This window comes from Grammomys surdaster, unplaced genomic scaffold (genome assembly GCF_004785775.1).
Source record: "Grammomys surdaster isolate TR1022 unplaced genomic scaffold, NIH_TR_1.0 145, whole genome shotgun sequence".
NCBI lineage: Eukaryota > Metazoa > Chordata > Mammalia > Rodentia > Muridae > Grammomys > Grammomys surdaster.
In genome coordinates, this window is record NW_021604603.1 from 758,750 (window position 1) to 781,654 (window position 22,905).

At 49.6% G+C, this 22,905-nt stretch overlaps 1 protein-coding gene across 1 annotated transcript in view; it reads right to left on the reverse strand.

Moving 5' to 3' along the window:
- Nucleotides 1–17,597, reverse strand: part of Rassf5 (Ras association domain family member 5) — a 65,914-nt gene extending 48,317 nt beyond the window's left edge. Inside the window, exon 1 of the mRNA XM_028764689.1 lies at nt 17,156–17,597. Coding sequence (XP_028620522.1) covers nt 17,156–17,597 — 442 coding nt within the window. The remainder of the gene's footprint in view (nt 1–17,155) is intronic.
- Between the last annotated feature and the right edge of the window lie 5,308 nt (nt 17,598–22,905).

A 22,905-nucleotide genomic window follows, 5' to 3' on the forward strand; every position in this document is an offset into this window, starting at 1 on the left:
AGAGAGAGAGAGAGAGAGAGAGAGAGAGAGAGAGAGAGAGAGAGAGAATGAATAAGGGGTCAGAAAGCACATCAGGGAACCAACAGTAAATATTGATATAATAGTAAAATGGAGACCTGGAACTGAGGTCAAGTTGCTGGCTCTCTCACAGACGGGCAAGGTGGCAGCTGAGTTGCTGCACTATCTCTGAAACAGACTGTACCTGAACAAGCCTGAGTTTGACTCTGCTGTTCAGTTGCTATGTAAAACAGAGCGAAGGTGGAATTCATGAATGCAGATCTTACAGGTCAACCTTCAAAAGAGAAAGTCCTGGGGAAGTAGGGTGGTGTTGAGGAGCCTTACTCCAAGACTATGGCCATCATTAACTCCCAGTGACCCCCTTTTGCTAGGGCAAGCCTGGGTGAAGTTGACATATATACTCTTTCTTAAGGAGCCTCTTTGCTCCGGCTGTTGCTTGGCAGATATTAAAACAGCTATCTGGGCCAGCTGTGGTGGTGTAAGCCTATAATCCCAACACTTGGCAGGAGGGTGATGAGCGGAGGCCAGCCCTGGGCTACGTGGCAGATCCAGCCAGCTTTGGCTACATGGTAAGATCCTGTCTCAAAAAAACAAAAATACAAAAAAACAAAAAACCCACCAGATGACCAATATTCCTCAGGACACTGGCATCTACATTTGACATCTCAGTTACTAGATCCTCGTGATGGGTTTCTTGTCAGTTCCCAGGCATGCCGCGTAAGTCTCCTGTACCTTTGTCCCACTTTGTCCCAGATACACACAATTGACCTGGCAGAAGCTGGCTTCCAGGCAGGCCTGCCGAGGCACAGTCTTGCCCCATGTGGGTGTGTCTGTGTGGGTGTGTCTGTGTGGGTGTGTGTCTCTCAATCTGCACATTCATCTAGCACCAACGCAACTGCATATACCCAGACTGACACCACTGCCAACAGAGGGCAGGCATAGCATGAGACCAGGCTAGAGATGGGGGTTGTTGGGATAGGCTAAAAACCTGGAGAGATCTTAGCCCACAACAAGTTCAGACAGGAGATACAAAAAGCAGAAGGGACTCTGCAGCATCCACCATGTGTCAGTGACCTGAGGGCAGAGGGAGCACAGGTCACCTCGCTCACATTCCAGGTCTATGCTCCTTTGCTATCTGAGAGTATTCTACTCTGAAGCATGCCCCGTGTGTGTGTGTGTGTGTGTGTGTGTGTGTGTGTGTGTCTGTGTGTGTGTCTGTGTGTGTGTCTGTGTGTGTGTCTGTGTGTGTGTGTGTGTACGTACTCGATTATAAGTAAATTTAGCAGAATAATTTGTGGGGTCTCCTGCTTCTCTTGCAGCTATCACTAGCTGATACACAAATGCTTGTTTGGATGCTTCCAACACTCATACCATTGACACAGATTTAACCACAATGCTTATACGTCATCTAAAATTAGCTCCAGCTTTAGCTCAGGGTAGAGTGCCTGGGCTCATTTCACAGAGTAGAGTAGATCAGGTAAATCAGTCCATAATGGAGTCGGTCCCCTTACAGTTGCTAAACTATTCTCAATTTTACTTAATCTCTTGACTATCTGTAGGGAGTATATTTGTATTTTCCCATGCGATGTTTCCCAATGGTATGCAGTGTTTCCTAATGGTACAGCGTGTACCTTAAAAAGACATGCCCCTATTCAATGTTCTCTTTATGCTGTGGCTCTCTGGCCTTGTGAAATACACGCTGCTGACAGCGGCGATTAGTCGTGGTGCTGGAGTGTAGGCAGGTGAGGGATGTGCAGGCCCTAGTGTATAGTAAGAAGCAATAGGTTCTGGGAGGGGAGAGTCAATATTCATGGGGTGGGAGGTGTCATGGTGAGGAAGACAGATGGATCTTAGTTTTCATGAGCTTGTGAAGGTGGAAAGTGGCCATCAGGACACCACATCTGAAGGTCCAAGTTGTGCTTACCGCGTGGTCATGCAGAGCAAAATGCAATGATACAGAACAGTTTTTGAACAAAGCAGTGCCAGTGTGCACCCGTCAGGATGCATGTCCCTGCCTCTGTGTCACACGAAGCAGAGTGTGAAAAAGTTTCATAGAGAGAGAACAAAAGGAATCGTTTAATACAGACACACCCTGCCTGGATGGTCAAACAGAGAGGAGAGAGCCAGTTACCAGAGAAAAATATTTTCAGACTACAGTAGACAAGTTTAAAGAGCTGAGCAAGAAGCAGCCAGCGTGCAGCCTCTTCTCAACCTGTGGGTCGCGACCCCTTTGGGGGTCAAATGAGCCTTTCACAGGGGTCACATATCAGAAATCCTGCATATCAGATATTTACATTACAATTAATAGCAGTAGAAAAACTATAGTTATGAAGTAGCAATGAAATAATTTTATGGCTGGGGTCACCAGAACATGAAGAACTATATTAAAGGGTCACAGCATTAGGAAGGTTGAGAACCACTGTGCTAGATGCTTCCTCAGCCCCGACCCCTCCTAGAGCCTCCCCAGATATATCAAGTGTCACTGTACTCCAGGTATAAGTAAGACAAAACAGCAGAGATGCCCCTGGCTCTGGATTCCCACCACCATCCTTGGGGACCCCAAGAAGATGAGGGGTTCCCTGGGGGAGCTGATAGAGGAGGACACGGGCTCAGGAGTGAGGGGCATGGTGCAAGAGAAAGGCAAGGGTCACTTTGTTCTACTTTGTCTCTAAAGCAGACACCATTTCTGAGAGGAAGCACAGGGTAGGCTAGCTCGCTGGAAACCTGGAGTGTGTCAGTGACCCACTGACCTCAGCCAAGCAGGTTTAAGTTAAAAGGAATCTTGTCTGCTACATGCAGAATGCAGGACACCAAAAGAAACAGGTTCAAATGTGCAGGTTAGCGTATACTAGAGACACATGTGCACAGGTATGCCTGGCCCAAGAGCCAGAAACTTACTCATGGCCAGGAGCAGACGGAACCAGTCCTTCATGGGACAAATCAAGCCACTATATCCAACTGGTTTTTCCATGCCTGCTTTTATGTCACTTGGAGACACCCAAAGTGCAGCTTGCCAGAGGGTATGGCACACTTCTTCAGTGAAAAGAAAACAGATGACATCTGTGGTCAGCCTCTCTACAGGACACAAAAGCTCCCTTGCAGCTAGGTCCTTGTGGCCAGGACCACTGAGGTTTCTGTAGAGACTGGGTCGGTTCCTCTCTCATCCCGGAGCCCCTCCCCACACCCACAGTCCGTTCAAAGGATAGAATTGTTTCATGCCGACACACTTGCTTAGATCTGGAGGTTGCACCATGGTCCTGGCTAGCTCTGCCTATTGATTGTCTGATGTGGTTATCTCACTGACAGAAATCTTTTCTAAAGAAGATGCTTTAAGACTTTTGTGTGCCTCCCCCATTTCTGTCCAGGCAACCTTCAAATCCTATGTCTTCGCATGAGAGGATGACATCCACTCTGGCCTGTGTGCAAAGAAAAAGCAGGCAGCCATGTTGGAGGCTTGTCCAGTGTCTGCTTGAGAACATTAATGACAGAAGTGCCCAAGGAGAAGCCTCCCTTGGAAAAACCAAAGCTCAGGAAAGTCACTTTGCTCACCAAAGACCTGGCAGCCAGGAAGTGGCTTTACCACTATGTGCAAGTCCACACGTGTCTGTATCTGTTTTCCTTAATGCCACAACCCAGCTGCTCATGGAGTCCTTCCAGGAAGTCACAGACAGAAGTCCACGGCTCCCAGCTCTCCAGCCACCCTTCCTTCTTCCCTCCTCTGGCAAGAGTCAAGTTGAAACACTGACAAAGTGAAGCCAGAGCATTGTGATGAGAAGTAGCAATGGTCTTGAACTACATGCTGGCATGATAGGCCTGCATGAGTTTTGTTCAGTCGATAATTCCATGAGCTGAATAGCAGTGGAACAAGGAAGTGTGTGTGTGTGTGTGTGTGTGTGTGTGTGTACATGCACAACTGTTCTTCTTAGCACAGAGTGTGTATTTGGCTATTGATGAGAATGAATTTACCATTTTCTAAAAGGTAAAACCTTAACCAGAAAAAATATTTATCATGGTCAAGACCATATTGTAACTAGTCTTTGCTACTTTGTGGGTTCTTCTTCTTCCTGCACTTTATCTCGGCTGTTTCACCCCCTATCACCAGATAGGAAAGAAAGGAGGATAGAGGGGGAGAAAGAGAGAGAGATTCCTAAATCTAATTTATTTCCTTTGGCTTAGTCTTTGAACACAACTACTAATAAACAGCAACCAACACCCCCTGAACAACCACCAACTGCCAACCCCACCTCTGGGGCCCTAGCATTTATATGCCCTCTGAAAAGTTCCCAGAATTTCAAACATCACGCAATCACAGAAACTATCCACAGCTGGCAAAACCATGCCTCTGCTAGAGCATGAGGCAAATCATAGTCAGCTGCTGCCAACAGTCCGAAGCAGCCCTACATCACCACACCTGGGATAAAAACTAAAGCACACTCTTATAACATTTCTGTGTTTCTTTTTTAAGAAATCAAAATTCCAAAATTGTCACTACACCATATTACTTTTAAATTTTTGATTCCAAATTTTTGGTCCAGATATAGCATTTAAGTTTAGTTCCAATTCTAAGATATGCTACGAGTACCTGGAACCTCCACTTACCTCTTGTATGTACTCAGAAATAGAAGTGGGTCAGGGAGCCCAATGAAAGGCAAAACACTCCCAAAGACTTCCAACCATCCAAAGGAAATAGTTATAGGTCAGTGCAATGAGCAGAATCCAGTGGCAAAGGGTTCCAGCTTTGGTTGCCAGGCAACGACCCTTGACAGGGGCCTCACTTCTCTGTATGTCCTCACTGCAAAAGACTAACTCCTCTGTCAGTCCCTCCTTACAGGGATCTGGAGCAAGTGAAAGATACTAAAAATAAATACGCATGTTTCTGCTTTTCTGCAGATAGTACCAAAACGTGACCCATCGGAAAGATCCCTGGCTGGAAAGCAGTGTCTCAGATCCATCCTCGGCTCCCATGCTGCCACTAACAGGGCCTTTGCTGGACCAAGGAAATAGCGGAGGAGGAATGACACAGCAGAGAGAATAGGTAATTGATTGCTATTGTCTCTCCCAATTCTCTTTCATACACTCCTCCTCTGCCCCTCTACCCCAGCTAAGGACAATTCTCATCCTAATTAGTAGTGTTCAGGAAAGGAAAGCAGTGGCCAGTCGCTGCCTGAGGGTAGGCCTCTTCTAGACAGCTCCACCCAGCAGCTTAGGGCCCTGCACACCATTCACATTTTCACTAGTGAAGCAGGTAGGAAAGCTCTGCCCAGGAACCACTGCTACTCCCTGGTCCTTGCTCACTCTGCTTCACAATGCTTGCCCTATAAGCTACAAGACAGGCAGAATCGGAGGCAGCAGCTCTCCAAGGCTGGTCCCAGTAGCTACTCAGTCTTAATCTATAGCCTTACTAAAACCCACAGCCTAAACAGGGCCTTTGAACCAGGATGAGTGTGCCTGCTCAGCTTTAATCAGGCAAGGTGACAGCACCCATACCTCGATCTCTGCAGAGTTGGGGGGGGGGACGACGACCAAGAAATGGCGCTGAGCTCAGTGTTAAAGGCCAAGAGCCACACATTCCTTTTCCACGAGAAAAGCCATTAGACAGAGGCCTAGAAGCCCGAATACCCATTCCACTCTATTCCTGAGCATCTCCAGACAGAGGGTCTGGGACCTACCATGAGCCAGGGTCTTGCTGCAGAGCCTCCTCTGTGGGGTCTGGAGCTTTTCTGACAACTCCTGGCTCCTCGGGAGCCTTTGGAAGAACCGCTGGAGACACTCGGTGACTGTGCTAAAGCAGGCGGCCACCACCTCCTCATCCGGGCCCTCTCTCATTCTAAGATGTCTGCAGATCAATAGCTCTTCTTTAGGTCTGGCGCCAAGAGAGGGAGTCACTGGCCTAGTGGAGGGCTCTAGGCTTCCTGTGACCAGAATAGACACCTGAGACCTCATGGATGTCGCCTCCTCCTCAGCTGAGACCCTGTCTCTGCCACCTCCTCCAATGGAAAACTTTCTATTCCTGGGCTTTTAGCTTGATAAGATAAAAGTGCCCCCACCAAACAGACTGCAGGAGAGTCTGTCTGGGGCCTCACTCCTCACGCATGCCTGTGAGTCTGAGAAATCAATGTCTTCAAAGTTCCAACCACCGACCAAAGTCATCTGTTACCTCATACCACGTGCCCAGCCTAGGAGCTCATTAATGGATTGCTTTGAAGGTCGTGGGCTGGTAATGCTTTACCAGCTGAATATCAGGCTCCTGAGGGACAACCCAAAGCTAATTCATATTGCTGAATTCAATTCACTCAGCAGAGGGGGAGGGAGGTTGTGTGGTTTTGAGGAGGTCAGGGGATTTATCTTAGACAAGATACCTGGGAAGAGGGGAGAGACAAGGAGAAAGATGGATCCTGTGGGGTACTGGAAGTAGGGGAGCAAAGGAGCAAACAATGGTCTCCCACTTAAGAACAGAAATATCTTCTTGGCCTAAAAGAAGGCTCACAGGATATCCCTCACTCTGGCCCAAAAGCAACCAGTGCCATGAGAGTTTCTGAAGACCCTGCTGCCCAGGCCAAGTCAGAAAGCTGGTACCAGGGTGGCAGGAACCTTCTGGAAAAGCCACAAGATCCACCCTCAGGCTCCCCAGAGACCCAGCCTCACCAGCTAGAGCCAGGGAAAGATGAGGGCTTGTCCTTTAGTCAGAGGACTGGAACTTCAGAAGACTGAGCACAGGTGGAATCATCCTGGTCTTCTTGTGCTTGGCCAGGTAGCAGGCACTGGACTTCAGAGACCCTCTAGGGGAGTCCCAGGGTCCCAAGCAATTACCAAGTCCTGGCTTGACCTGTTTGTTCTCCCATCTCCTTCAAAGTCAAACAGAATGCCCTGAGCCAAAGGACATATCCTCTGACCTACTCACAGAAGAAAGCCTTGACTCTGAACCTCAAGGAAGCTGCCCATCCCCCTCCACACCTTCCTCACAGAAATCCAGCTAGGAGGTTCCATCCAGACCACACATGTCCTGTAGAGATCAGAAAGATACTCAGTACAGATTGGCAACACATAGATTAAATCCTTCTTTAATATAGAAACACAGTGCCATATGCCTGTAATCCCACCCACTCAGGAGGCTGGGGCAGGAGGATCTAAGTTCAAGGCCAGCCTAGGTAATTAAGCAAGACCCTCTGGCTCAGTGGTAGAATATTTGACTAAGATTCAGGGGCTCTAAAGTCAATTTTTAATAACTCCAAGAATTCTTTTCACAGATTTTGCGTTTGTTGGTTAAAAGAAAAAAAACAACCTTGTTTTATATGTTTCTCATGGGTAATGCTCAGTTTGTGTTTCGGCCTACTATGCTCTGGACAACTGTGTCCTCCCCTTCTGAAGCCTGCCACTTTCTGTCTATAATTATGTTGTATGGCTTGAGGAAGAACGCATAAAATTCAACAATTTTATGTATTTTGAGGACAATATATTTTTCTCCCTTCTTAAAAAGGAGAACATGGAATGACTGTTCTGTCAAGCGTCCTTAAATCCAGCACGTATCAAGGCAAAAACTTGTGGCTGCCCTTCTGTAGCTGCCCTGGGGTTCTATCAAGTACTGCTGTACATAGGTACGTGGTGTATGGAAGGGGCAAAATAAATTTGTTATGTTTGGGGGAAAATGATTCTAGACAGGTGCAAAGAGAGGGGGCTCTTCCACGATATTTGGGACACTGTTTTTAAAACGATCTTAGGACTCATTAGAGAGTTTCACCAGTCAGGTCATTTGGACGGTGTATACTAAGACGTGGGCACTTCACCATGGCATGGCCATCCTCAGGCCTGGACGCTGGTCCTCTCTCCCACACACTCTTTGGGCTGGGCTGTCTCCAGTCTGGTTTTGTGGCCTGTCAGCTTGTCAAGGAGTCTCTGTACCAGAAAGAGGTGGAGTCAGTTCCTGAGATGACACTTAGGACCATCAAGCAAGAGGTGGGACTGAGGCCCTCTGCCCAGAGCGTCTGAGAATTCTAGCCCAGGTAAGCACCCCCACTACTGCCCCTGGAAGGAAGGGCATCTGAGGCTGGGAGAGTTCTAGTATACAGAAAAGGGAAGCCCCTCCCATTTGGCTTTAGGGTGGACTTCACATCTCTTTTCTCAGCAGAGTTTTGGGTTGGTTTGGGGTTTTCTTTTGCTGTTTTCAGTGTTTGGGATGAAATTCAGGGCCCACAGGTGCTCTACCCTAGGATCTTCATCCCTGATCCTTTGGAAATGAGACAGATGTTCTACAGCTGGTCTGGGAGGTCTACCATCTATAGCAGGGGAGAGTCCACAATGACCTCTTGCTGCCCCTAATGTCCGGGCTTGGGCTGAGGATGTCTTTCCATGCTGAAAGGATAATCTAGCCAAGGCTCAACACAACTGGAAGCAACAGGATTCACCGTCTTACAGTTGTGGGTAGGACACAGCCTCCCCCGAAACACCTACTTATATAAAAACAGATTGCTTTCAGAACACACATCACTAGCAGACGTTTAGGGAGAGCGCTCTGAGCACTCAGGTTACAGCAGGAATCTGTGGTTAAACAAGGCGGCACAGAGGCTCTCTGAGTTCTTAATACTTTCCACTGCTGCAGAATGGACATGATTATTACAACAGAAACCACTAAACCTCCAGCCTCTTCCGAACTTGGATGGAAAACACATCCAAGTGAGTTGGGAAAAGTAAGCAGCAGACCCGCTGTCAGGGTTCAAGCCAGAGGTCTTGAGCAGCCCTGGTGAACTTTCCAGTCCTTATCCAGGCCTTCTCTTCCTCAGCTCTCTCCCCCAGGACCCTCTTTGCTTAATTTCACTTTGGTTATGGCTGGTCTGTGTCATGAACTCTGACAGCTTCAACACACAAAAGATGTACCTGTGCGTCCACACCCACCCCGTGCACATGCCTATGTGTGTCCACACCCACCCGTGCACACGCCTATCACCACAGGTGTGCTGGGAGTGGAAGGACACTTATTTCTTCTAATCCAGATTTAAAGAGCTCACAATTTGCACATGATAAAGACTTAGAGACTAAATGGGAAGGCAGGCTGTGTACACTCGGCTCTCAAGTACCCTGCACTGATGGAAACTGCAGCTTCCACAGGGTTCACCCTCCTCTTTGTTTTTTTTTTTTTTTTTTTTTTTTGGTTGTTGTTGGTTTTTTTTCCCCATTGTAGCTATAACTAGTAACATTTTGGACATTTCCACATTCAATGACAGAGAGAGGGACATGAATAAGAAAATGTAATCAACTCTGGACAATCATGTGAGATTCATGTGAGAACATGACAATTCATGTGAGAAGGCAAAATACTGTGTTAGATTCTGGTGGTCCTACAGAAGCCACTGGACTTTTCTGACAGTGATACCCCTTCTGTAAGACAGCCACAGTTAAGTCAGTCCTGCCTACCTCACGGGGCCCAACACAGCTAACCATGAGAATGCTGGGTGTGATTCCAGTCCTCTTGGTCCCTGCACTTCACAGCCACTCTCTCAGACAGACGAGTATTTACTTCCATTTTCACAGGTTCACAAGCAGAACAACTTCCATCACGGATCAGCAAACTCAGCAATGACATTTTCCCAGGACCAGCATGCAGCCGACAGCCCTAAGGGGACCTAAGCTCTCCCGTTCTTTCACAGGGATCCTGGTTTACAGGCGTGTACTGCAGTATTGTTACTGCTGCGGTGACACTCCATCTAAGTCAAAGCCTTGTACATGTCAGGCAAGCGATCCACTCAACACTTCAAAGCAGCTTTAAGAAGAAAAAACCACAAACAACACTGTACTTCTTTTAGACCCATCTTTTACGAACCTGTTTCATCAAGGTCCATGTAAGATTGGTTTTCAGTTGTTTTTCTTCATGTGTGCCTTTGTGTGTTCACATATTTGTGTGTCCATGTTTCTGCGTATCCAAGCACATGTACATGTTCATGTAGAAGCCAAAACAATCTTGGGTATCATCCCTTTAGAGTCACCCACCTTGTACTGGGACCCAGGACTCACTGTTTAGGCTCTGTTGGATGGCCAGCATCTCCAGGAATCTGCTTATGTTCCCCCAGTGCTGGGGTTACAAATGCATGCCACTTGGGCACTGGAGAGATGGCTCAGTGGTTAGAGCACTGGCTGCTCTTCCAGAGGTTCTGAGTTCAATTCCCAGCAACCACATGGTAGCTCACAACCAGCTATAATGGGATCTGAGGCCCTCTTCTGGTGTGCATGAAGACAGAAAACTCAAAGACATACAAGACATACATAAATAAATATTTAAAAACCAAACCAAAAAACCAAATGTGTTCCTTCGTGCCCAGCTTTTTATGTGGGCCCTGGGGTCAAGCCCTGGTCACCATGCCTGAAGAGCGAGTACTTTACATACTGAGCTATCTTTCCAGCTCCAAGCTTTCCTTTTTCTCCAGCCAACAGCCACTCTAGACCTGGGAATGTGTCTCTTCAAGAAGCAGGGAGCTGAGGGTGGCAGAAGGTTGCTCAGAGGCCATCTACCAAAGAGTAAATATGACCTAGCCTCTCATGGTCACAGGTGAGTGTCACACTTAGCCACCACCCACCTGCCCAGTGACACATGCAAATGAGTGGCCTCAATCTTGAACATCACCCCTGACAAACCCTCAGCAATGCCACCTTGTGGTTTTCCTCCTAGTGTCCTCAACAGCAGTCAAGGCAGTGGAACTAGGTAAGAGCATCCTGAAGAAAACATGTGATATTTCCACCTCCCTGGCCACCCGGACCCTCAGCCACAACCTCCCCGTTCTACAATGAGAACGTGCCACGGTTCCAAGAGGCACCTCAATACACTTCCTTCTTCTTCAGCTAAGGTGCAAAGAGACACAACTTCAGATTTCCCAGTGGATGCATCTGATGAACTTCGCCTACTCCAGGAACCACAAGCAGGCTAGAACAGGCCCAGCACAGACATGTTGGCTACTTCTGCTACTGAGCACACAGTGGAGAGGTCTTGAGGTCCACCAGGCTCTGTCCATGTCTCCTCAACATTGTGTGTGTGTGTGTGTGTTTCAGGGAAGACCCACATGTTACTGGCACAGGTCTCAGATAGGATACCCTTGACCCTGGGGTGAGGCACAAGCGACTATTCCCAGCACATACTTTATTTCACTGAACCAGTGCCCCCAGGAAGAGTAGCCTGCGCTGAACCTGACATCGTCACCTTGGCCTCTTCCTTCTTTCCCCAAAGTCCTAAGTCTGGCTCTGCTCCTCTCTCAACCCTGAGCTCCTACTCAGAAGAACATGGGGGAAAGAAGCTTGCCAGAATGCCTGGAAAAAAACTCAAACATGACTAAATACAAAGCCATCTCCCCAGTCGGGGCTGGCCTTTGCAGAGTCAGCTGCCGCCAGCACTTCCTGACCCAGAAGAAGAGAGTTGGAACAGAGCCCTGCGGGAGGAGGGCTGGGTGGCTGCAGACAGCAGAGACCAAGAGTTAAGACCATCCATCTGGGAGGGCAGAGGTAGCCTGCAGCAGGAATACAGAGTAGGATCTATCAACTGGGAAGAGGCGCCTGGCACTGACTAAAGCCAGGGCAAGGGACATAATGGCAGGGCCAGGGCGTTTACATGCCCTGCGCACCCACAACTACTCACCCTCCAGAAAGTCTTGCCATCTCTGGAATGTGAACAGGAAGGGTTTGGGATGTTTACCGGTCTATCACCAGTCTTAATAATACCCCAGGCAGGACAAGAGCGGCAAGCGGCCGCCCTCTGTGGGTAACTGAGCAGTAAGGACTGAGTAGGGAGCCAGCAAGATCCCTGGGAGGGCAGGGATGTGACACACACCACCTTGCCGTGTCTGGTGGCTGCCTATGATAAGGTGCTGAGCACTGGGTGCACAGTGGGGAGACATGTTGAAGGCCCGCGATGCCTCAAAGCCTGGCAGACCTGTCAACATTAGTTCTATCTGAAAGGTTCCTGCTAGCAAGCTAGCCAAGAAAGCCCCAGGCAGGTGAGTGCTTGGCAGAAGCATCCCACATTCCAGCCTCATGAGGCTATTTTGAGGATGAGTGTGGCAGCAAGCATGGAAATGGGGTTCTTCAGAGCAGAGGCATCGCTGGTACGTGAAATGTCCTGTGTACATACATTCTCAGACCTCTGCTGGCCTGGCCCAAGCCTCACCAGAGTACACCCCCCCGCCCCTGGCTGAAATTCACTCTGCCAGCCAGGCAGAAACCTCCCAGCTGGAGGAGGCTGATTTCCTCGTCACTCAGGGCTTACCTGCCAAGCTTGCCACCGGCTGCTTCAAGAGTGAGCTTGGAAAAAGGAAAGATCCCAGCCTCAGACCTCATCAACTCCCCACCACCTAATGACTCTCAGCTCCGGCAGACGAACACACACATTCATTACCAAGTCTAATTAGGCTTCAGACAAGTGGCATTAATCATTTTTGACTATACCTGGGATTCAAGCCCCCATACTCCACAATCATAGAGGTTCATGCTCTGATGAATGGGGGCGGCAGTCGGCTCAGATTTAATCCCTCACTTTCATCTTTTGAGAAAAAGAAAGAAAGAAAGAAAGAAAGAAAGAAAGAGAGAAAGAAAACTAGGGATGCGGACTGAAGAATCAGGATACCACCGCTGCCCTTTCCCTGTGTTTTAACACACCCCGAAAAGGCCTTTCCTAAGCAGGCTTTAATTAGAGCCAGGAGGGGAGAAAACTGGGTGTTTGTCATCTTTAACAACAAAAGATCAATGTCAGTGCTTAATTTTCCCAGTTCCCCAAACAAAATATGGCTCCAAACTAAGGAAAACACAAGCTACTTATTCCAGCAGCGTTGGGGGCCCTGGGCAAACAGCTCCCAAGTGCCCAGAGTAGACACTGGATGGGCAGGTAGCACATCAAAGGGCAGTGGCCATGGTGCTTTCTATGAAGACTTTTGTCCGTCACAGTGGGGTGGGGGGTGGGGTGGGTAGCCAAAGACCAGGCCCTAGCAGACTTGCAAAGAGCCCCTAATAGGATAGGTGAGCTGCCACCCAGAGATTCCACAGAGGATCTAGTTAAACCCAGCCATCTACACAGCAACAGGAATTAGAGGAGGCAGACAAGCAACCCTGAGACATCAGTAGCTCTCACAAAGAGAAGTCACGGCCCCTCCCTAGGAATTCGGCAGGGAGTACATGATTCTCACAATGTAATCAAAGTCTATCACTGGAACGGGGAGGTGAGGGGTCTGAGACCCAGGGAGGCCCCATTTTCAGGCCAATCATTCCAATCACTTTACACTCCTGGCTCCGAACAACCACCCCTTCAGAGGGGTTCTTTCCAGGAGCCAACCTGGGACACCCACATATCAACAGCTTTCAACAGATACCTGAAGTCGCTTCCCCTCTCACTGAGAACTAGACTCAGTTTCTCCAACTGCCAGACCATTTCCTGCCCCGGGATGGTTCACACACCCACTCAAGGGAGACCCATGGCAGAAGGCCATCTTTATGTACCTTCCGTGCAAGAAAAGGCAAGAGGCAGCTGGAGGGATCCCCAGGTTGTTTGCTGTTGACTGCTATCTCTGGGAAGGTTGGAGTCAGTGTCTACCACCCCCACCCCACCCCAAAACAAAGCCTGGGGGTTTGGCAAGCTCTCACCTCCGCTCACTGTCTCCCTCTGTGCATATCCAGTCCATTGGATTTCTTTTCCTAGCTAACACATTTGATTCTGTGTGTGCATGGGTCACACAGGTGTGTGTTTGGAAGACAGAAGTCAACATAGATTGTCTTCCCAGATTGTTCCCCATTTTATTTTTGAGACAGGGTCTTTCACAAGAGTTTGATCCACATAGCTAGACTGGCTGGCCAGCAAGTAGCCTCCCAAGAACTGGCTTCCAGGTGAGCACCACAGGGCTAGGCTTTTTGCATGAATCTTTTTTTTTTAATTGGATATTTTATTTACATTTCAGATATGATCCCCTTCCCCCATTCCCCACCCCCACCCAGGAACCCCCATCCCATCTCCCATCCTCCTGCTTCTATAAGAATGTGCCCCCACCCCCACCCGCCCACTCCTACCTCCCCACCCACGAATTCCCCAACACTGGGGCACCCATCCTTCACTGGACCAAGGACTTCCTTTCCCACCTATGTCCAACAAGGCCATCCTCCCCTACATATACAGCTGGAGCTATGGGTCCCTCCCTATGTGCTCCCAGGCTGGTGGTTTAGACCCTGGGAGCTCTGGTTGGTTGGTATTGTTTTTGCATGAATCTTATACTTGCTCGGCAAGCACTTTATGAACTGAGCCATCTTGCCAGCCCTCAGACTCAATCCTGAGAGTTAGCATTGGCTCCGCCCTTAGCAGTGTTAACCAGTGCTGCTACAGACCTCCAAGTGGGACAAAGCTGAAGCTAGGCCAGGCAGTTCTCTAAAACTTCCCTTATTGAAAGCCATTTGTCCACCAGGCTCCCACCCAGTGTCAGCCTCCTAAACAGACAGGTGTCATTCGAAGCCCCGCTGGCCTTCGAGTCTCAGTGGTGGAAACAAGCATCTGTTTCCAACCACCGCTTACGGAAACCAACATGGCGCCCTGCTGCTTCCAAGTGCTACTCGGAAGGGCATCTATCTCTAAGCCAGGCGCAGAGGAGTCTCAGCCACTGGACTGTGGGTTTGATCACAGCTGACTACCACCTGAGATGCTAGGCAGGGATGTCATGTCTAGAGGACACCTCATACCTAAACCTCCAAGATACACTACCCCTTTCAACTTCACACCAAACAAGGCTTGAAAACCGTACCCCATGCTTCTTGGGCATAGGAGCCCCAGCTACCCATTAACGCTCTTAAATGGGAGGAGACAATGGCAACGTTTATGTCTAATTGTATGTGCACTGTGCACCCTGACAAGCACTGTCCTATCAGCGTACACATATATGATTAGTACATTGAATTCTCACATTAACGCGATGCCGTGGATAAGATCATTATCCTCACTTTGTAAAGACAAGTGAAGGTGACACAGAGATCCATGGGGTCACACAGAGACTGAGTGACATGGATTCAAAGCCAGGACTTTGGTTCCAGATTGAGGGGTGTGTGTGTGTGTGTGTGTGTGTGTCTGTGTCTGTGTGTGTACAATTGTGTATGTGTACAAGCAGCTACGGTTGGCCAGCAAGGACCAGGACACTGCCCGTCTCCACTCCCCGCTAGCACTGAGATTACAAGCATGTGCCACCATGCCTGCTTTCATTTATTTATTTTTTTTACGTGGGTTTTAAGGATCAAGTTCAGGTCCTCACGCTTGCTTTGCCAACTGAGTTGCCCCCCTCTTCCCAGCTCCAGGAGTACCTTTTAAAAGTTCCCTTTCTGACCCATGCTTTTCAAAAATGAAAATAAAACAAACAAACCCTCTCAGAGAGCCAGACCTCAGCTTAGTGCCAGATGCCTGGCCAGTCTGTCCTACACACCAAAAATGTCTCAGCTTTCTCCTGGTCAGCCGAACACTCACGGTTAGTTAAATATTAAAAACAACAAACAGAGATTCCTTTCTGTGGCCTTCCTGATTCCAGTTCTGCTGCCTCTTCAGTGTTCAAACATCTCTGGCTGGTATGAAACCAACTACTCAGGGGCCACAGGAACCCAAGAAAGTGAGAGAACCTCAGCAAGCCGCAGGCCAGTGGGGATGCCCTGTGGAAGGAACTGGCAGGGAGGACACTACTTCCCAAGTGCTGGAAACTATTTAGGGATGAAGCAAGGGAAATAAACAAGTCTAATGTGGTATGAGGATGCTCATTTAGTCATGGAGTACTGCACAGATACCCACAGAAACCCGCAGCTAACCAGACGAATATTACGAACTCAGTGTAAAGCTGACAGTCTCTCAAAGTCTAAACACAAGCAAGAATTACAGCGAGTATATTTTCACAGACAATGCAGCTTCTGGAATTTGAGCAGAAGTAAATCCGTAAGAGTGAAGCCATGGCCTCTTCCCTGGTGTACAGGGTTAGTGGGTACTGCAAAGCACATAGGAACACTGAGGGAGAAAAGGCTAGCAGCGTATCCAATGGTAAGTGGCACTGGATTCTTCTGCGGGTCAGCAGCATTTACAAGGGACAGCAGCCCGTGCACTCATGGCACAAGCACAGGACTCTACATGCCCAGCACTCTCCTGAGGGCTGCTGTCCAGTGTTGCAGTCTGAAGGAGGCACAGGGTATAAGTTAGGAGAGAGCCCTTTACCAAAAGATGTGGCTATAATCCATGTCCACAGATGATTGCTGGACACTGTCATTGCACTGTTTGCTTCATATGTTCAAATTAGCCACATAAACACATGGGTATGAGTATCCTCTGGCAACAGCAGATATCTGGGTTGGTGAGGAGGAGACTTCTTACAGGGATACACAGACTCACCACTGGCGAGAGGTAATAATAAGCCCAAAAAAGAGCACAGATTTGCTCAGAAACTCTCTATACTGGTGCCCAGTGTTTCAGTCAGGATTGGGAGAAGACAGCAGGCCAGTGGGGATGCCTTGAGGAAGGAACTGGCAGGGAGCTTAGTGATTTTAGAGCTGGAAGCTGGGCACAGGGGTGAAGGGGGAGGAAGAGAAAGAGGCTAGGCACAGCCAAACACTGGAGCAGAGAACAGAGGTTCGAGGAGCCAGGTGTGGAGTGCCGAGGAGGCCTCAGGGGCAGGTGACCTTGGCATCTTTCAACCTCACAGCCTGTTTCCATTCAAAGCCTAACCAGGCTTCCTGTGCCAACAGCTCCCTAGGAGAAAGAGCCTGAGCAAAACCAACAAGTCATTTCCCCATTAACTCTAATAAGCAAAGGTCAAATACTTCGTTATCAATTATCACTGCCCAATTGTGAAAACTTACAACTAAAGGAAGAAGAGGGTGTGCGTAAGACAACCGAATGACCTTGCGGAGACCCATCAAATCCCAACCTGCAAACAAGCTTGCCTGCATGCACGGTGGAGAAGGCTCGTACCCGTCTGAAGATACGTCACTGTACACAGATAACCACCTCTAGCCAGTGGGCAGCCATTAAAGGATGCCAGGCAGTGGACAGCAGCTGTCTCCAAAGGTAAACCTGCCTAAAGTTCTGGCTGGTCACAAAAGGCAATGGCCTCCTCTCCCGGGCTCACAGTCCTTCACCTCGCGCACCTTCCCCGCCCTCACTCACTAGCGCAGCGCAGCGCCTGCCGCAGCACCTCTCGTCCGCACAGGTCACACCAGCCCGGGCCGCCCGGCAGAGCCAGTTCCGCGAAACGGTGCCCCTCGCCTCTCTCGGCCAAGACGCGGGGATCCTGCGGCTGCTCGAAGATGCTCCTCACGTCGCGGGGTCGGTGCGACCCAGGTCGCCGCCGCAGTCTCTGTTGCAGACCCGGCCGGACAGGGCGAGCGTGTCGGCAGTCCCGGGACGTGGGCTCGGGGTCCCCCCGGGCACTCCTCCTGCCGCCGCGACCCTCTAACACCCCGGACGCGGGGATCAGGGCCGTGGGGATGCAGCGGCGCGGCCGGGAGGGCGGCGGCGGCTCGGTGCCACCCAGGCTCTGTAGATACCGCGGCGGCTCGGGGTCTAGAAGCAGCGGGTAGGGACGCTGTCCGATGGCCGGGGACGCCATGGCCAAGGCCCGCAGGCGGCGGCAGCTCGGGAGCCTGGCCGACAGAAGGGGCGGCTCCGGCTGAGCGCGCTTTTAAAGGGCCCGCAGCCCGCGGGCGGGGCGGGGCGGGGCGGGGCGGAGCCCACACAGAGGCCGGAAGGGCAACACGCGTGACTGCGGGCCCGAGCCGCGTGGGTTTAGGGGCGACTCCGCGACTAGGAGATGGCGAAGGGCCGAGCATCCGAGAGGCTTCGCGAGGCTCGGTGGGCGCCGGCTCCTGTGCTTCTGTCTCCAGCCCTGCCCTGTCCCCTCCAGGCGTCTCCCACGACGCCCTGACACCGGCGGGGCGGGGAGCAGGTGGGAAGGAGGGCTTTGGAACCCTGATGGGGCCCCGGGGGCGGGAGCTAGCCCACTGCTGTCAGTAAGGCGCTCGTGGGAAGCTGGCTACATCAGCTCTCCCTTCTCACCCCTGCTGCATACATAAGCTGCCCCTCCCCAAAGACTGGGGTTAGAGTGATTGGTGATCCCTTGGTGATCCGGTGATCCTGAAAGACCTCTGTGCCCCATGGGTGGACAGGAGCTCTCCTCCAGAATTACCCCCACTCTCCTTAGTTGCTGGAGTAACCACTTCGGGAATAAATGTCAATCCCCTGAGAACCTCCTTTATTCCCGGTATGGAAGGTTCACCTGAGCAGAGGTGCGGGGTGGAGAAGTCCGCATTCTACCGGCACCAAGGGGTGCGCCATAGGTTCCTGTGTGGCTTAAGGTTATGCCGTCACCATCTTGAAAATCCTAATTCTTGACCCGGCCTATTCTTTTCGTACTGGGTCTTGAAAATTATGTAGTGGTAATGACTAGTGGGCCTGTCCACAGTTCCATCTCAAGGGAGAGAGAACAGGTGGGGCTGTGGGTTTTTGAACCTGTGCCCCCTGTCGTAGGCTAACAAGGGTCCTTGGCCCGCTACAGTCTGGTTTTGTAGCTGCAGGTGTCATTGATCTGTCCAGTTCCACGGTTCTGACTTAGGCCTCACTCACACTTTCCCCCCTTAAATTACAGGTTTGATTGATTTAGTGGCAGTCACCAGCAAGCAACATTGGGAACAGAGTCACTGTACCACATTAAAGAAAAATTCTGTATTCTGGGTTTCAACAAACCACTGATAGAAATATCGGGGGGTGGGGCATGTCTATAGTGAAAATGTACACATTTTTCCTCATTATTTATTAAATAATACTGAGTAGCAACGATTCATATACAGTTATACAAACACTGGGTGTTTAATATAGACAGGTTTAAAATGCATAGGTTTTCTCTGTACACTAAGCTATAAAAAGGATGCGAATCCTCAGGTTAGAGTATTGGGAGCAGTAGTGTATGTATAGAGTGTGTGGGGATTCTGAAACCAGACCTGGAACTGTCTATAAATTCGCCTACACCTTAATCTTCAGGGTTCTTTCCAGGCCAGTGATGGGTCTCCCCCTAGTGTCTGGCTGGGGAATCCTCACTTTCGCTTTTCCCCTCCAAGGTAAATTTAAGCAGTTGCTAAAAGTCCAGTGACCAGGGAATTCCCAGCCTTCCTCGCTCCACAGTCTCTTCCCCTGAGTGGTGGCAATCAGAGTCCTTCTCCTTCCTAGTTGGTGGCAGAAGTCAAGTTCCCGGTCTCTGGGCCCCACCTTATTCACTGGTTTCCGGGTAGTAGAAAGAAGGACTCCCAGGTTGGGAAGAGCCATGATAGGACAGTGGGCACAGAGCCCTCCACTCTGCTCTTCTACCCTTCCTCTTGCTCTCTTTACATCCGTGCTCCAAACTTTGGAGGCCAACCAACCCCAGAGGGCTTGTTAAATCACAGCTTGCTGGCTGTACCCAAATTCCTGTGTCGGTAAGTCTGGGCTAGGATACTAGACTTGTATTTCTAGCAAGTTCTCCTAGTAGCGTTGGTGCTGTGGTCCACTGTGAGAGCTATTGATCTAGAGCTGTAGCAGGGTGGTTGGAACGACCTCTCTGTTCCATTGTCCAGGATCTTTGGGGTTGGGTTCTTTGTAACTGAGAGAACCCAGCAGGAACTGTTCCTTGGCACTTTCTCCCAATGTGTGAAGGGGGAGGTGCAGCCTGCCTCTATAATCTTTGCTTCCTCCTCGCTAGGGTTTCTGCGAGCAGCTCTCTGGGTTCTTGCAGAAACTTGTATTGCATATAAATATTTGCTTTGTTTTCACCCTGTGTCTATCCATCTTCACAAGGTTTGAAAAGTGTACCTCTCTGGATGTTTTGGGTGTGACCCAGGACAGAGACTAGCTTGAGTGTAGGGTGACGGTTTGATGTGTAAATAGCACAATTCTACTAACATGCAGCACTGGGAGGCCAGCTCTGAGATACTATTTGTGAATAATTGCCAACAACCATCATGTCTGTCCTTCCCTTGCCCAGGCCTCCCGAGTGTCATTTGTGGCTGACTTCGATTCCCTGGCTGAGAAGGCTCCTGTGAGGACACCAGTGTCATCTGTCATCGACTGAAGCTGGCTGGGACAGTCAGATGTGCAGCCTTCCCAGCCATGGGGCTACATAGAAGACACTCTGGTTTTGCTTTCTGTGGCTCTGATGTGGTGGAGCAGTGGTGGCTGCTTCCAGAGCTGATGGGGAAAGGACATGGAGTCAGGGCTCATGGGATGGAGACAGAGGATGTGGAGATAGTGTAATGTCATGTGACCCACCCAAAACTTTCTTAAGTTTATCTTAAGATTCATCTCTCTGAGACAAAAAGAAATGAGGTCAGGGTAGGGGAGTAACTATCCCCCAACCTCAATAGGTGTGGGGCTCACCTCTCCAATCTTTCCCAATCCAGTCCCCTCCCGTGTCCCATGAGAGCATCTCCTTCCAACACACACACACACACACAAACATACACCCACACATACCCCTCACACACATTCCTCCTCCAAGGAAGAAGTGGAAAAATAATCACCAGATCACCAAACCCCCTCTAGTTCTGGTAGAGAGACATCACCTGGGTGTCGGGTGCCTGGGTAGTAGTGTTTTTTGACTTTGTCCTTGGTCACCAGGCTGCTGGGTTTCACCCCATCTGCTGAAACATCTACTGGGAGGCTTTGTTTTGTTTGTTTTGTTTTTCTCCTTAGCAGATCCTCTTGGCTGGGAGTGGGTCACTTTTCCCAGCTGTGACTCATTCCAGGAGGGAGGACATGTTGCTTTTATTTGTGACCGAGGGGAAGGAGTATGGTGAATCTGAGTGTGATCAAGGCCGAGTCAGAGATGGTCCCATAGTGTGTTAGTTCCCCTGTTGAGTGAGTTATTTCTAGACTATCCTCCATCTCCCCAACTCCCAACTCCCACTCCCTACCAAGAAAGAAAAGGGAAAGACAGACACGGCCTGGTTTTCTGAAGGGAAAGCTTTGCTTTTATCTGACTCTGAAGCTGCTTAAAATCTCTGAAGGTTTTCGGAAGCTCTGGGGAGATTGGTAGTCATGCATAGGATTACTGTGTCAGTCAGGATAAGTTATGTTGCAAATCTCTCAGTGCATCCAACAATAGATGCCTCTCTCTCACTCATTCCCCATGTACAGGATGACAAGCACTCGCAAGAGTCACTCGGGACTCCTGCAGATCCCAGACACCGTATCTAATATGTCACTGTGCCAGAAGGATAGCAAGAAATCCTTGTTGATCTTCACTGGTGCTTAAAAAGCTTGGTCACTTCCAGTCACAAGTCACAGACCATCCTGCACAAGGAGAGCCAGTAGCAAACACTCACTCTGAACTCAGAGTTGGAGAAGAGCCGGGGTGGGGGGTGGGGGAGGAGGGGTAGCTGGCAGTCAGCACTGATAACCACTGCAGTCCTCAAGGACACAGAGCAGTTATGAATGTCTAAGCCATGTACTCCTCTAAGACCCACTGTGTATTAGGTGTCTGTCCAGGCACTCGAGGTCTGGTGGAGACACAGAGTCATCAGGCTTGCTCCCTAGTGGGAGAGGCACACAATAGGGCATAGGTGTGATGCGTGTACATCAGGACTTGAGTGGTTTCGAAAACGCAGCATTTTTAGGAGACAGAAGATGAGGAGGTTTTGTATTAGACTAGCTCACTGGGTCTCAACCCTCCTAATGCTGTGACCCCCAAACACAAAATTATTCTTGTTGCTATGTCATAACTGAATTTTTCTACTGTCATAATGTAAATATCTACTTTTCCCCCCCAGTGGTTTGGGGGTCACGACCCACAGGTTGAGAACCTTTGGGTGAGACAGCCAGGCCCTTTCCTAGATTCATCTAAACAGAACTAAATGGTGAAAAACCCATGTCTTGTGAGCAACAATGTTCCAGGCTAAGGGAGAACTGGATGCAATGGTCCCTAAGCATTTCCCCAAATCCATGAATACAAATGTGCTCAAACATTCTCAGGCCCTACCAGCATGATGCCTGACCATTGGCTTATATTTTATTAGAGATTTTGATTAATATGACACATGAACCACAGAAAATGGGTCTGAAGCAGTGAAAGGTAAAACTGTGATCCTTCTACAACATTTGAGGAAACGCCTTCAGCCTCCCTCTTCCTGCTTACTCTATACTTACACAGAAGGCTCAGTCTCCACAAGAACAGGTTCTCGCTTGCAACTTTCAGTGGGGTGGTGGTGGTGGTGGTGGTGGTGGTGGTGACACCTCGCATTGCTAGGGAATAGTGGATCTGTGAGGGTCTCTTGTAAAATTCGAAATGGCCAGTGTTCCTACTTTACAGATTAGAAACCGGAGGCAAAGGTGCTTGTGAGTGGCACAGAGCTCCTAGCCTGGATTCCAGACCATTCAAACCTAGATATCAGCCTTTGCACTGCCTGCTGGGATGGGAAGGGCTGGTGAATAAAACTGATCTGAATATAGGTGCCGTGTGACGAGTCAGAATCCTTATCTAGTGTTCTTTCCATTTGACATCACTCTACTTCCTTGGTCAGGTCCAGTTGTCAGGTCCTGCATTCCAGGGTCATCCCAGGGTCACCCCTCTGTATCTGTATCTCTTCTATCTCCACCATCCTAATGAGAGTTGCAGGTGACCTTTGGTTTGCCCCCCTCCCTGGGTCTTGTTGCTCTTTATGACCCCCTTTTCCATGAGGGCAAACAGGAGGTGCTGGTGTTCAGTGGAGTGAGCTCAGTTGTAGGCTCATAACCAATGTCTGGTCCAAGACATGTTTTTTAAGCTGCAAACTGATGCTCTAGGGATAACGGAAGGAAGGCACCCTGAGACCTTCAGGGCTAGGGGTGAAGAGGAGAGGACTCAGCAGCTTGAGTAAATCCTTCAAGGCGCTGAACACTTTCGTGAATTTGCT